Genomic DNA, 17328 nt, shown 5'->3' with positions numbered 1-17328 from the left:
GAAAAGGGGATGAAAATCAGTATTTTTGAATCTCTGTTAAGACTGTTATCTTAAGAGGTTAAATTATCTGCATGCATGTTAGAAATTTGTTCATTAAGATATCTTATCTCATGTACATTAAGATATCTTATCTTAGAACATGTTCGCTGCGATTTTTTTCTTTTCTTTTTGGTCATTTCCGATTCATGCAGTTTACCGGAAGTAGCACTACAATGTTGTATCCAGATCGAGAAATAGTACTACAATGTTGTAATTTTCGGGAAATTATGTTGGATCATCATTACACTATACACTTAATCTTAGTAAGAAATAAGGTTAAAGGGTGTGGACATGTAAGAATCATGTAACCTGTAGGGCACCGAAATGCCACAATAAAAGAGAATTATGCAAATCATAAATATATATATAAGTAAATCGATCCCTTGAAGGCTTAGGAATTTTCCAATATCCAAAATGTTATGAAGAGAACCCCTACGAATCTAGTACACCCTTAGGAATTTGCCTTCTTCTAATTAGATGGCTTTCTTGTGGCGTAGTAATAAAAATGGAAAATTAAAGAGACAACGGCCCTTTTGTAAAGAAAAACAGTAGTAGCTATCTATATAGGGCGGGGAGACTGAAACCTGCTATATTTGCAAGCGTGAGTAGAAAGGTTTGCCAACTAAGTCGATGGGTTTATGTGTGAATTTGTGCTCGGTGTGGTGGTGGTCCGGGACATGCAAATTTAGAACATATAGATAGAGATCGATAGTGGTACACTGGTACTAAACCTAGCTCTAATAAAGAGGAAAAGAAAAGAGACAATTAGCAGCACAAGGATGCATGAAATGAAAGGTTTGATGAATGTCAACGGTGATGAGAAAGATGCCATAGCTCGATACAAACTTTGAAATACTACATTCCTTCGTTCAATCTGTCTTCTTCCTTTTCTTCGTTGATGGAGTTTCTCTTTATCAATTTCTGTGCAGAAAAATCCCCACAGCACAGCCTTTTCTCCCTTTGGCATTGGCAGCTTCACCCTACAATAACCCTCCCATAATTGAAACGATGTTGTTTTGCATGGCCCAGCTAGCTCTTTATGATCTATCATTGTATACCTAATGACAAAGATTGCATAAACATGCACTAAGCTTATCTATCTCGATGCTAATCTAATTGGATATTCCATATTTATACAAAACGGATTGATTTCATATGTTCTTATTTTTTCTTGTGAGATTGTTTTGTTGATCGAGACTCGAGAGTTTCATTTCCCACAAGGTGATTTGCGAGACAAGGAAGAATAAGAGTGAGATATGCGGCGGGTATATATAATAATTTCTCCATATAAAAAAATGAACAATAGATGAATTAATCTAAGTAATTGAAAGTGAACAATATAGGACTTGGGCTTATGAACCAAATATTGGCAGACATTATTAGATAGAAAGGGTCCCAAGTAAACAAGATCTGAGACTCTTAATCATGTCTGACCAAATTAATCAAAAGAAAGAATGAGTAGGATCCTTGATGCTACACCATAGTATATCCACTAGAAAAAAGAGCCTGGGGATTATTGAAAGGAGCTAAGGTTGGGTGGTTATGGTATATCCAAGCTAGCTTTTAGAAAGTTTTATATATAAGTTGCAGGGTTAAGGTACACTATATGCCATTTGCCTGGTAAAAAGGGATTTTGCATCTTTCTATCCCCCTCTGCAGCACAGCCAGACAAATAAAAAGCATCCCTTCTATTCCATTCTCTTTCTTTCCTTGCTTTCATAGCCTACTTGCATTTGTCATCTTCCACTGGGGAATCTCACCCTCCTCTCTACAGAACCTCCTTTTCCCTCTTTCTAAATTTTGTCCTTCAAAACCTAATGATTATGTACCAAGTACCAACCCCTTTTCCTTGCCTTCTTAGTTTCGACTGTGCTACCCTTTCTCCTTCCGCTGCAAATTCCATACGAATGCAGAAAATCAATACATTATGATGCAAAAATCGAGTAATAACGACCTTCCAATTTTGAAATTGCAACTTCATAATCAAAATGATTCATTTTTCCAAGATATTTGATGTTAGCATCTGCCATATTCAGTTATTGTACACGCAAACAATCTCTTGCTTTCTTAACATTTAGCGTCCATGATCGCTCTACAAATGGTATTCTTATAGACTGTGACAATATGACATGCATACATTAGTCGATGTGAAAGGTTGTTGGTGTTTACCCTAATATTTGGTTCAAGTTTCCTTCCTAGCTACTACATCCCTCGGCTCTCCCCTCGAAAGTGAAATGACTACCCCTTTTGATTATTAAAAAAAAAAACTACCCCTGTCAATCATGAAAACCGGCCATGTTGTAGTTCTTGTAAATCCCACAACATAGATTGCAACTAAACACATTTGAGCATGAACAACACTCCAACTGACGTGTTTAAGAAGGAGCATATCTTAGTTGCATACATAACAACTTCAGTCTTCACTCTTCAGCTGGCTTCTCTATATGTTCTTCTCATTACTTTAAATGGCCCGTTTGCTCCCAGCACGCTTGTGGTCCTAAACTTAGCGTTACTTGACCCCCTCCCTTCAATTCAAGAATTCAACCAATTCATGAAAACCAATGTTTGCTAAAAAAAAAAGGTACTTATTTTCATCTTTTCAGTAACAATTTTAGCCATCTGCCAGACCACGTGAGATCTCAAATTATGCAAAACACAAATTAACATCACAATATCAGAAAACCTAAAGTTGCAGCGTCAGATGAAATAACATAGAATGCACAAACTCAATGATACACCCATGTTGTGAGAGCCTGGGGATGGAAAGTATGTAAAGTTGATTGAGTTCAAAGAAAAGAAAGTTTCTGCAATGAATTTGCATCGATTAGCTCCCTCAAGATAACTAGAGGGGACCAAAATCTTTAAGAACTGTGTCAATACAGCATTTCATCACACACCTGGTTTTGGCCCACCCCAATCTACTCCTATGTTCTTATCTAACACATTCTTGTACACCTGCAACAAAGAATATTGTATGAGCTTACATCAGTCTACTGTTTATGAACATCAATGTAACACTAGAGATTCTATTTAACTACAAGCAGTTCACCATTTCAGGATTATATATTACACTGCATTATTGAAACATAAACTTTCTAAGTTTCAGTCTTTTAAGCTAATAATCATTTTTTGTTCTGTCAGAGATGGTTGTGATATGGAAAACCTAATCTCCTCCCTCTTCAATCACTGGCTATCCAATTTACTCTCTTCTCAGAAAAAAAAAACAAAGGAAAGGAAAGGAAAAGAAAAGAAAAGTTCCAATTTACTCTTAGACTAGCATACAAACAGGAAGACAGTATGATACAAATCTCCTTTTGCATTATGTACTTCAAGTTTTGATCAAAGGACAATATGTTGTTATCATCAGTGCTGAAAGACATGGTTTAAAAAGATTACAGTATTACCTGAAGGGCAAATAATTCCTTTCCATTCAAAATTGCATCCATTGCAGCAAACTGGTCGTTGAATGATTCATAGAAAACCTGGTAGAATCTGTTCCTGCAATGACAAAAAAGCAGATTGCATTGGAGCATATATGTTTTTACCTTTTTAACAACTGATGAAAAACATAAGGACAAAAAAAAATCCATAACATATACCGATCTTGCATGGTGTTCAGTTCATCCATTTCTTCAAATTTACGTGTAAGAACTTCTGCTCCAACTGGTGTAAGCATGTGTAGTATTAGAGCCTCCAAAGTTCTAGGGAAATGTTTCTACGCAAGATAGCACAAATAGTTACAGGCTAAAAATGCATTGAACTAGAATTGATGTTGCTACGAATACAACATGATGATGTGCTATGTAACAGGCAACAGCTAGCATTACCAGATTACCTACAAACTAGATGTAAGACATTTAAAAAATTGCCCTGTTAACCCAAAGGCTCACACAAACACATTTATTTATTTTTCAGACAAATAATAATGGTCCACCCATCTTGCACACCCCAAAGAAAAAGTAATAAATGAGCAAAGGAAAAGAAAAAAAAAAGAGGTCAAGCCTCTACAAAGCTTGAATCTAATCTTTAAAGCATATGTACTTGCTAAGTGTGGGCATTCAGAACAGTAGGCAGAACATATTGCCTGCAGACACGCGCATAAAATTTCTGTAGGGATAACAAAGCTGTCCTGATTCTCAAGAAATAAGACCTGCTTTTGGTTTCAATTCTTCCTAATTTGACACACCAAATATTACATGGAACAGATAATTCAATTCAAAGCCACCTTGAACAATGAGTTCAACCCAGAGCTCATGCAATATCCAGCTACCCATTACAAATTACAAGTGTAAGCTTAGCAACAAAAGTAAACTCTACAAACTTACCACCAGGGTAAGAAGTACACATTGAAGGGTGCATGGCGGAAGAGTCCAGATAATGTTAGCCACAGGGTCATCTTCCAACCTAAATGCATCCAATCCCGAAACTTTGTTACCCTTGTCCTTCATACTGATTGCAGAATCAGCTGCTGAAGTGGATTGCTCCGATTGTCTTTGGTCTGCAGGATTGACATGACTGTGAACTAAAGAAATAAGTTCATGAAGAGCATGGGCGGCAACTGGTTCCAATTTATGCAAGGTATTTTCTTGCTTTAGCTCATTTCCTTCAAGATCCTTCCTCTCACTTGCCTGATCCAAATTTTTGTCATTGTGATCTGGTAACGCATCAAATCATGGTCATCAGAAAAAAAGAGAAATGCCGCTGGCATAAACATGCACTTCCAATTTGCTTTTCATTACTCCAGTGGATAAAAAAAATATTAAGTAAATTTAATGTAAGATGATCTGTCAGACAACTTATAGAAACTGACCTAATTGTTCGTTATCAAGCAACTTGCGCGCAAGCTTCTTTGTGCTCGGCATTTCCACTGAAGAAGCTTTAGGTAGCACTTTGTTCTGTCCCAAATCTTAGAAATTAGATATAACTTGTAGTGCTCACTTCTGGTTCAATTAATAATAATAACAGACATGCGCAGAATTGATATCAACCCCATACCAACTTCCAAGATCTCATCAAAGTAACCAAGTATATCTGTCTAATGGAGGGAGACTGACTTTAACCATGATTGAAGACCACAGTTTCTAGTTTTCCCGCTTAACAAATTGAAAAGAGTACAAAAGCCATATGTTATGTATTGGTTCTCTACAAAGCATACAAGCCATCTATCTTATATATTGGTTCTCTTAACTACCACAGTTATTCTGATTTACTTATAGCATATTCTACCATGCTAAAGAGATAAAACCCATTGGTTGTGTATACAATCAATGACTATCTACAGTAATATCAACTTTCAAACGAACTATTAGCCCTATCAATTTTCTAACATAATGGTTACATAACAGAGACTTGTTGATACAAAATAAAAAAATAAAAAAAAGAGTCAATAGCAATTTTGGATTTAAGTGTTTTTTTTTTTGTTCTTCCATATATTTAGCCATATTATACTTGATAACTCATAAGGAAAAGTAAAGGTCAATGTGTAAGAACTAGTCAGATTAGTCCAACTTCAGCTCAAATGATAAATATAAGAATTGGCTTTGCCAAAGATTTGAATAAACACACACCAGACGTCAGAAGGGTGTGTGTGTGTGTGTGTGTGTGTGTGTGAGAGAGAGAGAGAGAGAGAGAGAGATATACCATTTCTCGAACTGTCATTCTTTCAATATTGATATGATGCGTAAGAGAGGCATGAAAGTTAAACAGATTCCAGTCAGCTATTTTGGAAATACTCTTCTGACTAAATAGAACATAAATTCAACCAAATCCACACGTACCTTCGTAACAGTATGCGTAAATAATATGCATCCATGTGTTCTGACATGCATGACATTATCTTTGACTGCCACCAAAAGTTGACAGCAATTGTCAGATCATCACTATCCACCTGGTGGAACCTATAGAGAACAAGACTAGTTAGGAAGGGATGGTTGCAACATATTCAAAACAAAGGGAGGGAGGGTGAGATTGTCAAACTTGCCAGCCTTCAGGAATAAATAGTGCATCCCCCACATGAAGAATAACCTTCTGTGAATACTCCATTGAACATTCTGCTCTTGGATACTTTGAAAAGTCAAGGTTCTCTAAAGGAACAGAACTGCCAAAATTGTTGAGAGACCATATCGAAAGCAAGTAGAAACACACACACACAACAGAGAGAGAGAGAGAGATTAGACTAGGAGCATATATTTTCTATATCAAGTAGAGAAAACAGGAGAGATTTATTTTGAATTTAAATTATCACTACAAAAGGTACTGTACCTATGATTTGATGCCTCCCCATATATTGGCATAGGATATAACACAGGAGTTGCGGACGGAGGCCATAAAATCACTGTGGAACATACAAGTTTGGTTTAGGGAAAAAAAACAAACTCTAAATAGACAAAAGTTGAATGCAATGGGGAATTTGAATTGACCAAACTCCTTTATTATTTATATAAACACATTCAATATATGAAGTTGGAAACAGTTGAATAAATTTAGAAGGCCAGAAAAAATATATGACCTTGTTTACAGCCAGAAACTACGCAGAGAAGGTTATGGTGTGGATCATAGTGAGTGCTTGATCTAGCTTGAGAGTTATTCATCCAGAGGTTGATGGAAATTAGTGATTTATCCTGCAAAAATGAAGGCTGCAGAAAACAACAAGTAGCCATATGTAATCAACAATTAGGAAAGGGACTCATTTAGTGGACTGTCGAATAGACAAGGACTGGTGCAAGAATTCACAAACCATTTGAATATCTTCCCTCAAAGTTTCCAGCTGAGCACTCTCTTCATTTTCATTACTGATTATGGGTACCTGATTCATGCATAATGTAAAGCACTTCTCAATGTTGCAACATGATAACTCTAAGGACAAAGTAAACTGTATCCTGCATAATCCTGAATGCAATGTATAAACATTCGCATCACCAATTTTAATGAAACAAATAACAGATTTTATTTGTACAGTAGGATATCCATCATCTAAAACTCTTTAATGTGAAACCTGTGCTAAATAGATTTGTTGAGGGGCATCCTCATAGGGCTTACAGTCATGCTCAGGTTCAGGCCCTAGCTGCCCAGTTCGTTCCGATTCAAAACAACCACCAGAACCATCCTCTGCATGATGCATGCGTTGCTTACATAGACGAATGAAGACAGAAAATGGCAGCGGTACCTACAAAAAAAAAAAAGCATAGTAAACCAGTTAGACCTCCTAAAGAGAAGTTCGGAAGGAAAATGAATGCTCTAGACCATAATGAAAAATCTTACTAATTACCCTTTCATGACTTCTAAGATCTCCATAGAATACAGGTGCGAAACCAGACAACATAGCCTCCACAACACACAATCCAACTCGTTCCTAATCATCATGTGGCATCAAACATAATCTTCAGTATGGTTAAAGTAAAAGCTCCACAAAAATATGTAGCAAACTCATAACTACAAACCTAAAATACTAGCAGGTAACTCCTTCAAGAGTTCAAGACTAATTTCGGCGAATCGAAACGGATTACTGCACCAAGGTTTGCTTGCACATATGCAACTAAATTCAAATATTCCAAGCACTATGAATTCGTCTTCACTACTTAATTCCAGCATGAACTTCACTAAGCAAGAATTCAACAATAATCTCAATAAAACTAGAAATTGAATCCATCTAGGTCTTGAAATGAGTTTTAATCACTCAATTCTCTACTAAATTCACAGTCTACGATTCTTTCATCGAAAGCAACGAAGAGAAGAAAAAGAAACCTGCAAATAGTCAAGGCCTCCATTCGATGGATTCCATTTCGATACAGCTTCCCAATCTTTAACGCAGCCATTGATAACCTTCAAAACCAGAAAAAAAAAATAAAAAAAAATCAGAATCTTGAGAGTAAGAAATGCTTGTGAAGAAGATAGTAGATTACGTGAGGGAATAAGAAAACTTACTGCCGGAATATTCCTGGATTCAATCCGTGCGGTGAAGTCTTTGGCCGAAGGAACTTCCTCCTCTCTCCGAATTCGCAGAGCCTCCTCCATTGTTTTTCTGTGCTTCACAGTTTCACTGCAGAAAGATATATATCTCGATTTTTAGTAAAGCCCAAGAAAAACGAGGCCCAATTTTATGGCCCAGTATTCCAGAGTCTTGGAGGGAACCAACCGAAATTTCGTAACGGCTTAACCGAAGCTCGAGCCTAATTTCTATCCCATTTCAAGGAAAAAGTCTAAGTCCTGTGTGTCTGTGTTGGAAATTTAGGATCAAAATGGAGACGAGGAAGAGATTTGAGTGTGCTAGATTTTACGTAGCGTGCAGTTTCGTGTTGTGGCTGATTGGGAATAGGAATGTAGCTGCTCTTTCGATCACTGTGACTGAAATGGAATGCGTCTCGGAGCAGGTTTTGTATGAGGGAGACATTATTTCTGGGAATTTTGTTGCCATTGATCATGATATCTTCTGGAGCCATGATCATCCCGGTATCGAATTCTCTGTAAGCTTTTTCCCTTGTGTCTATGTGATTGTTGAAAGTTGCATTTCTCTAGTTTCCTTGTAGAAATTGCATGTTATTACATGAGTCGAGTAGGTGTCACGCATCTTGGATCGTGCTACATTATTTGAATAACCATTCATAGTCTAGTTGAATCATGATCCGATCTGTTCTTTGCATGTTTGATAACACTACATGTCGAACTACATCATGTTCATGTTATCTAACAGTTTGACAAGTTTGAGTGCTTGTAACATTACATTAGAATTTTGATGAAACATCCTATATTTTGCTGATTTAGAGTTTTGTTCGTGTTCATGCATAACAATTAGAATGACACATCGGATAAGAATGTGCTACCGTATCCTCTTATTGCAAGAGATCACCAATTCTGATGAAACATCCTATATTGCTGATTTAGAGTTTTGTGCCATGGAATCCATTTGACAGTTAATTTTTCAAATGGTTTCACAGGTGATATCTCCGGGAGGCAGCACAGTATTTTCTCTGAAAGGAACATCGGGGGATAGGTTTGAACTCAAGGCGCCGCAAGCCGGAATCTACAAGTTCTGTTTCCGCAATCCATCTTCATCTCCAGAGACGGTATCTTTCTACATACATGTTGGTCACATCCCAAATGAGCATGACTTGGCCCAAGATGGTAGTAACTTCAACACTCGACATCAACGAACCTAGCTAGCTCAAGTTCTCTGGCTTTTAAGCATGATCTCATGAGCTTCTATGTATTTTTGGTGGTGCAGAACATATGGATCCTCTAAACATTAAGATCGCCGAGCTGAGGGAGGCATTGGAGTCTATCACAGCAGAGCAGAAGTTCCTCAAAGCTCGCGATGCGAGGCATCGATACAGTAAGTTCGCCACATTGATAAGAAACCTTCATTCGGATTATCATCTGTTCGTAGTTTATAACCATAGAGTTTCTTTCGTGCTTGTGTTCTGGCAGCAAATGTTAGCACCAAGAAACGAGTTATCTACTTTACGCTAGCAGAGTACATTCTCTTTGCTGCTGCAAGTGCTCTTCAAGTGGTGTACATCCGCAATCTGTTCAGCAAAACGATCGGCTACAACAGAGTTTGAACTTCCATTTCCTTTCCTCAAATAAGGCATCGATCTCTAGTATTACACTATCCTTTCCTTTCGATCATACCTTGCTTATTTTTCCACTTATTTTTGTACCCAAAATCGTATATGCCATAGAACGAGATTTCGTAGTCACTATGGATAAGTTACGAGAAGTAGTTTGCGATCCAACTTATTTTTCTTGTCGAGTAATCTTTACTTTAGTCTATTCTTTTTCCTTTTAGATAATTCATCGAGCACTTGCCTCAGAAACACTTGAACAAATATAAGCGTATGTCACAGTCCAACTACGTACGAGTAGTTCTATAGATGACACGAAGGAAAGGCCAAAAGAACACAATGGTATACGACCCAGGCCTGCTTGAGAAAAGAGTACTCGCATGTTACAATATGATTATGAATGAAATGAATGTACTAGCTTCATGTATAGCCATGCCGGAGTAGCTATCCTGCTACTTGCTATCATTTCGATATTGACTATAAGAAAGCAGGTATGCACAAGAACAATGATGCCTCGTATTTATTTATTTGATGGATTCTCAACAAAGTTGTCTTGGGGCTCTTGTTTCGTGCATTTGGTGGAATCTGACTTTCTTATTCTGCTATTTCTTGCTTGCTTCCATTCTCTAGAGAACATTAGCGTCTCAAATGAGAGGCCCTAACACTTTCGGGAAACTTAAGCGCAACTCTAAATCTATGGTCATGTTCTGATCATTAATTTGTTTAGCAACCAGCCAATATCTAATGCTCTACTAGAATGTAAGAGTTGTGTAGCACGACAAAAATGATTGTTTATTCAAGAGCCTTGACAGGTAAAGTTCTTGAGATGTAACTTAACAAACACCACAATTTGGAGTGTGGTCTCACTTAGATTAGAAAGAATGGTCATGGGAGAATATGAGGGGATTCAAATTTGAAGCGTTCAATCTCACTCGAAAGAAAAGATAATATTTTGAAGTGTTTGATAAGAAGGCTTCCAAAGCCATCAAAATTGTTTTATGGAAAAACGAAAAGTCAATAGTCATGGGCTGGGGCAAAGGAATTAGAGACTTGCTTCCCGTACAATCCAAGGTGGCGGCCCACCTTTAGAAACCATCACAACCGTCGAGCAATAGTCAATGTAGTTCAACACAAATCCAAACGAAATCGAGCGGCATCGTAGCGATGTCAGAAAACTCGTCATTATCATTCAACATCAATAATATCAAATATGAGACATCATTCCTCAAAAACCAACGGTGGACATTTTCTATATACTATTTTCACAATCTACTGTTCATCACTTAAAGAATAGTATCGGCTCAGCCGAGCCGTAATCCACATGCATCCCAAATTTCTCTTTCTCTTCCACAGTTAATTTCGGCTTAACCTTGCGATGTGCCTCTCATATAACATACATCCCGGCTTAGTGCGGCTCGAGCAATTCTAAAAATATCCTCACAAATTTTAGCTACATGTCGTCTTTGGTCTTCGTGTCCAACACCGCCTCTTCTTTCTCTCTCTCTCCATCCAGTGCAATATCAGTTGTGCTAAGGAAGAAGTCTTCAAATCTAAAGAAGGAAACTAAATTGATTTCGTGGTGATTAATTGTGTGGCTTTTCCAAATCATTTGGTTTCATATTAAGAAAACTTTCTGATGCAACCCAAGGTGTTCTTGATGTACTCTTTTTAATATAATATCCAATTGTGGTTCATTCAGTAACCAATTTTAATGTAACGAGCTAGCTCGGGTGAATTAATTGAGTGAATTTCATATGAGCATGATTTAAATTATCTTGTTGGTTTTGGTTGTTGTTTAAACAAATAGTGGACCAATTCTGTTCGGTTAATTAATTTTCTCTTTTGTCTTGTGTAATTTTATTTTATTTTATTAAGTTTTAAACCATTTTTAGAAGAAGTATATGATTTCTCTTATCAAAAAATAATAATAATAAACAAAAAAAACTCCCACCAGGTCGATCATACCTAAGGGTCAAAATCACGGGATTGGCGGGAAGAGACTACAGCCAAAGAATTTTGGAGCGTGACGTTGAGACGTGACCCTTTTTTTTCTATCCCTGATACATGAGTAATGACGGAGACGTTAGCCCTCACGGCCCATTTAAAAAACAATTGAATTTGTTAAATGACAATGTGGGCGGTGAAATGAGGTTGGAAATTTTGAGATTTTTGTCCACTAGCGACCATCCCTAATTAGATTGCTTTCGGGTTTCAGAGGAAGACTCATTCTCACAATCTCACCTAACTTAATATACTGTCTGATTAATTGTGCGTTCATATATGCATAATGCATTCATGCATTCTTTTGAAGAAAGAAAAGTCAATGAGAAACATGAGGGCTGTTGTAAATAGACCAGATAGACCAAATCGTATTTAAATTATGAAATTATACACTTTTTTTATTAAGCGCTAATTTGAGTGACGTGTATCTAGTTACATACGACGTATCAATATATTTAGACGAATTGTATGAAAAATATTATGTTACCATATCAATAACTAATATACGTAATGACGAACTAATTCATCAAACACGCAATATATCTAGTTGACAGGTTTAGATGAGCTGCATGTTTATTTTTTATTTTAGTTTTTATATTGAATATTATCTATTTTGCTAAATTAGTAGCCTTTGATATAACTCAAGCGTAATCAAAACAAAAAAAATCGAGGGTGCGTAATAGTTATAGTAATGCTTATGCTTTTCGTAATGTACGTACAAAGGGAAAAACTAATCTCTACTACTATAAAGTGAGCATGAGAGTACTACCAAATTACGAACTAACAAATTTACCTTTTTGTCATCAGTTTCTCACAAAAAAAAACATATAAGCTGTAAGGTAAATGACAAAATAAATATATAAATGTTACGGGATAATTACTATTCTACCATTGTGTATGTCTTAGCCTTATTAGGTTTCCTGTAAAAAATAAATTCGCATCTCTGTAATAGATTATGACTCCAAATCATATAAGATTGTGGTTATTTAATGCCTATATATAGGCATAATTATCAATCAATAAACTGTTACGTTATTCTATTACGTTGTTATTATTCTCGTTTCGTTCCTCCTCAAACACGTTATCAGCACTTTTTTCTTAAGTGTCTAAGCGACGAGACCACCACAAGAAAAAAAAAAGATAAACCCTAGTCCTGATTTTCTTTTCCGGAAACCTCATCGTTGGAAAAATAGAGAAAACTCGACAAATTGTTGTTAGAAAAAAAAAATCAGAAATCGAAGTTAGTGTGGGCACCCAGGAATTTGCTATGGGCACCCCATCCTCCATCGACCTTTATTGGTCAACCGGCACCGGCGACAACAGCTTCTCCCAACCGAGTACTCGACGACGTGGAGCTTCTTCATGTCTCTTTTTTGGCCTTTCTTATAACGCTGATGAGACAAAAGATGAATATGATTCCCTTCTTGGTCAACGTTTTGTGTGTGCCGGTCATGGGAGAGTCACGTTATTATTTAAATGGAAAAAATTGATTTCGTGTGGTCGCCTGTGTGCACTACTGTTTTGGGTGCAATCATGAGAATCGCCGATATGCATCGATTATTTTGTGATCATATACATCACAACCCTTTTAATTCCAGTTACATACTTGAATAGTTTTGATTACTCGAAACCTATACAACCCTCGTTTCATATGGATGCATCGCCATCGCAACTGTTATTTGAATGTTTGAGTTTTCTTAAACTCATGTCTATAAATGTTAATCTCAATATCTACGTACTCATTTATTTGAGTTGAAATCTATTACTCTGAAGCAACACTATTTGCCGACAAAAGATCCCAAAAATAACAAATTATATGGGACACACTTAAAGTGATTCAATAACTGTCTATGATGTTGTATTACCAAAATTGACCTTGATGCATACTCCACATCCAAGAAACACATGTCTTTTTTGACATCTATATCTATATCTATTGAGGGAACATTTGAGATGGAAACGTATCATTCTTCCATTCTCCATAAAGTAATTTTTTTTAGCCTCAGGCTAAGGTTCCGCCCGATCCGATATGCAAGATTTTTGTTGCTACAGACTTTTGATTAGTCAATCTCTTTTGACTATGCTTTCTACTTACTATTTTTCAAGTATGACATTGGCATTGGCATGTTTCTTGCTCGACTTTAGCTTAACTCATCTATTTGAATTGGAAGCTTGTGTTGTGTTGTATTAAAGATTGACATATTCAATAAAATTTATCGTATTCCTTGTTTACAAGATGATCTCGTGCGAATTTTATTTGCCTTGACTTAGCATGAATGGTCAACGTTTACAACTCACGTGGTTTTTAAATTGGCCGCTTTTGGGTTACATGGGACTCCAATAGTACTACATTGTGAATTTGGACCTTAAAATTTGGAAAACGGACCTTTGAACGTTAAAAATTGACGTTGTTTTAGCCTCGGCCGTACCTGGTATTGTTCCGGCAAAAGTAACTTTTTCGGCTTTTTGGCCTCATTCCGGCGTTTTTGGCGCCGCCACCTGGTTCCTGCCGGCGTCCCCTGTCAGACCTACAGCTCTGACCTCCATACCGGCCAGCTCCGGTCGCCGCCGGTTTCTGGTGAGTTTTTCGACGATTTTTTCATCGTTTCTCATCATTTTCCGGCATATTTCCCTCAGTTTTTGTTGTCATGTTTTCCCAGTCTAAATTTCACCCAGTTTTGAGTTATTTTGACATGGTTTTTGGGTTAATTTTCCGGTTTTTCTCCAAGTCGTTTCATAGCTCAAACGATTTTATTATTATTGGTGACCACCCGCACCAATTGGATGATTTTTACCATCCTAATTGTTTGGTATTCAACTGCTACAATACCATGTTTTTCCAACTCTTAAGTTGAATAATGTAGTTTGATTGTCATGTGATACATTCGATGAGATTGCACTTTGTTTCAATCACCCCTCTTACAATATCCTACGGCGTATTGTCTAGAGTTGTTCACCGCGTCGTTAACTCTTTTAATTTATTTTGAGCATGTCCCGTAGTGAAATCGAGTGTCTTGCTAATTGCGTAACCACCCACACTGTTCTACGATGTATGTAGTTGTTTTACGGATCTCGTGCGGAGATTGTGTTGTATATCTTTGTGTCTTGCTAAGTTTTAAAAGCCATACATGCCAATGATACATTTTCATCTTGATATTTGTGTTGAGAATTGAGAGAAATATCTTTGTGTTACCTCTAAGAAAGCAGTTTAGCGTCGCAGCTTAGGGAAGATAAAGAGTCTCAGGAATGGTTTGTATCTTACTTCCATTCGAATTTTTGAATCATATGTGGTTGAACACCACTTTTGTGATTCAAACTCTTATATGCTTTGGCATTCTCGTCTCGGACATCTTGGACGTAATATGATGATTAGAATTCTTACGAATTCACATGATCATTAATATTTCAAGTCTCGGAAGCGATTGGAGGACCACCTCACCTGTGCTCCACACGGTGAGGTCGTGCCTATCCGTGCCATGCACGGTGCGGCCTAGCCTGCCCCTCTCGGCAGCTCCACGACATTCAGCCCGTCAGTCGCGGCATCCTCTCATTCACAAGAGCTTGTGATGCCTCCAGTGTTTTCTAATGCCTCTATGACAATCTTTGATGCCCATCGCTCATTTTACAAAGCTTGTTCTCTTGCTAACTTTCAAGAGAGTCCTTCATTTGCTAAGGCTCCAACCGAGAACATTTCATTCTTACACAATATTTAAGGTGATATTAGTATACCCTATCCAACTGAATGCAGACATTTTTTGGTATTTTATGGTATATGTTAAGAGTATCTACACGTTGGTCACACGTCGCTTTGTTTTCCACAAAGAACACTGCATTTGCTAAGTTATTTTTAGCTATGATCATCATCCTAAGGGCTCACCACCCTTCACATCCTCTCAAATCTATTTGATTGGATACCGTTGGAGAGTTCACCTCCACGACTTTTGATGATTTCATTTTGCATATCTACTGGGATCGTCGTTGAACATATTATTCCTCATGTTCGTTCACTGCACGATCAAGCAAAGCTCAGACTTGGTTATGAGCACTAACCTACTTATCTTTGTGTGGGGATATGTAATTATGTTTCATGCAGCGATACTTATTCGTTTCAGTCCCACAACTCACCAAGCGTTTAGTGCGTACCAGATGGTTATTGGATACGATCCCAACGTTCTTTTCACTAACGCCTATCTGGTTAAGTTGTTTATGTGCCTCGATTGTAGTAATCTCAATGGGTCTACTTGAAATGTTTAAGTATTTTGGTTGGTTATGCTTTATAAATTACCAACGTTTGTCCGCTATTTCCAATCTACAACCGTGGATCTCTATTCTGCGATATCCGTAGACGGTCACTTTGATGAGACATACATATGGTTTTAACGCCTGTAATTGACGTGGTGTGGCACTATGTCTCATTCAGATCCCGTACTACTCAAAGTGAGTAAAAGTGCAACACATTATCGACCTCCAGAAAGTCAAAAATTCGATGCTCAATGACTTTACCGATATTGTGAAGTGACGAGATCACACTTAAATACTGTAATGTGCCGGTAAGGTTGGAACTCTTAGAATATAGGAAAATTTCATATGACCTGGTCCTAGCACCGTTGGCACCATCCCTGACAGTGGGAAGGAAGCCGATGATGACACCATCGTACGTTGTGGTGTTGTCGGCGCCCGTGGTATTGCACCACAAAATAAGGGCGGTAAACACATAGATGGACTAGTAATGGTCATAGCTTCAATCTTGGCTCTCACCTAGATGAACGGGATACCATTATTCTCTGGAATCAAAACTAGAAAAAAACGAGGTGCGTACGCACAAGAATTTCGCCTATCATCAAGAGATATTCTCTAAAATTGTGTATCAATTAAGTTTTTGTGTGACGCTACAAACTCATTTTATTGATGTTAGAGAAGAATAAAAATCTCTCAAATTGATTGTATATAGCGCTCGCGTGTGTTTAATAGATTGATCTCCCATAATTGATGATGTATTCGCTTATGCTTTTATTCCGTTGTATTAGTCATTGTTCGTAAGTGTAATGAGAATGATGAAGTCATGAAATATTTGCAAGACTTATGGCGCAAAGATTGTCTCATTATCCTAGTATTGACTACGATGAGTTATATTCTCTCGTAATGGACATAATTTTTTTCCGCTACTTGATCAGTAGTAGTGTCCATGAAAATTGATTTGCAGCATATGATAGTGGTCATAAAATATATGTAAAGGGATTTTGACACATATATGAAAGTGCCCGAGGGACCTTAATTGCTTGATTAAATGCCTCCAAATTATAGAGAGCTTATGTAATCAGATTGCGACGTTCGTGAGAACGTAGTACAATCGGTTGCAATAACTTATACACACATGCGTTCATATGAAAGCTAGTTATTGATTCTGGATTTCGTCTAAGTAAAGATGATGAAGAGACTCAATGAGCTATGGATTCATATATGTAAGTATTGTTAGGAGTTGTGACACTATTGCTTTTCATTATGATGTGATTAACTATGCGCATTTGTATCGTCATTGGAATTGCATTGCTTATTTGACATGGGTTTAGTTCTATGCTTAGTGAACCAACACAAATCGTATCCACACCAACGTCGTCGGGAATTCCAGCAACATCAATGTACGTCTTGGTGTAGCAGTCGACACTGGTAGCGTAGAGGATGTGTACGGTTCCGTCTCGGACCAAAATCAGTCCTTCATTGGTCAATT

The 17328-nt window shown here is 37.3% G+C and overlaps 2 protein-coding genes across 2 annotated transcripts; one reads left to right on the top strand and one right to left on the bottom strand.

Moving 5' to 3' along the window:
• Positions 1-2642: 2642 nt before the first annotated feature.
• Positions 2643-8060, bottom strand: LOC126783256 (lysine-specific demethylase JMJ31). Its single transcript, XM_050508695.1, has 15 exons — positions 7963-8060; positions 7783-7860; positions 7307-7390; positions 7034-7204; positions 6776-6844; positions 6548-6674; positions 6301-6373; positions 6020-6136; positions 5817-5936; positions 5680-5698; positions 4850-4934; positions 4365-4693; positions 3639-3754; positions 3444-3537; positions 2643-2994 (listed from the first exon to the last, which is right to left on the bottom strand). The coding sequence occupies exons 1-15, from the start codon at positions 8050-8052 to the stop codon at positions 2929-2931; spliced, it is 1638 nt and encodes a 545-aa protein (XP_050364652.1). The 5' UTR covers positions 8053-8060; the 3' UTR covers positions 2643-2928.
• A 216-nt stretch (positions 8061-8276) lies between these two features.
• Positions 8277-9596, top strand: LOC126783259 (transmembrane emp24 domain-containing protein p24beta3-like). The gene is made up of 4 exons (XM_050508697.1): positions 8277-8501; positions 8973-9159; positions 9260-9367; positions 9463-9596. The coding sequence occupies exons 1-4, from the start codon at positions 8277-8279 to the stop codon at positions 9594-9596; spliced, it is 654 nt and encodes a 217-aa protein (XP_050364654.1).
• Positions 9597-17328: the final 7732 nt, after the last annotated feature.

Source organism: Argentina anserina, chromosome 2, assembly GCF_933775445.1.
Source record: "Argentina anserina chromosome 2, drPotAnse1.1, whole genome shotgun sequence".
In the NCBI taxonomy this organism is placed as follows: Eukaryota; Viridiplantae; Streptophyta; class Magnoliopsida; order Rosales; family Rosaceae; genus Argentina; species Argentina anserina.
Note: the sequence above shows the minus strand (reverse complement) of the source record. Positions and strands in the feature narration are given on the sequence as shown.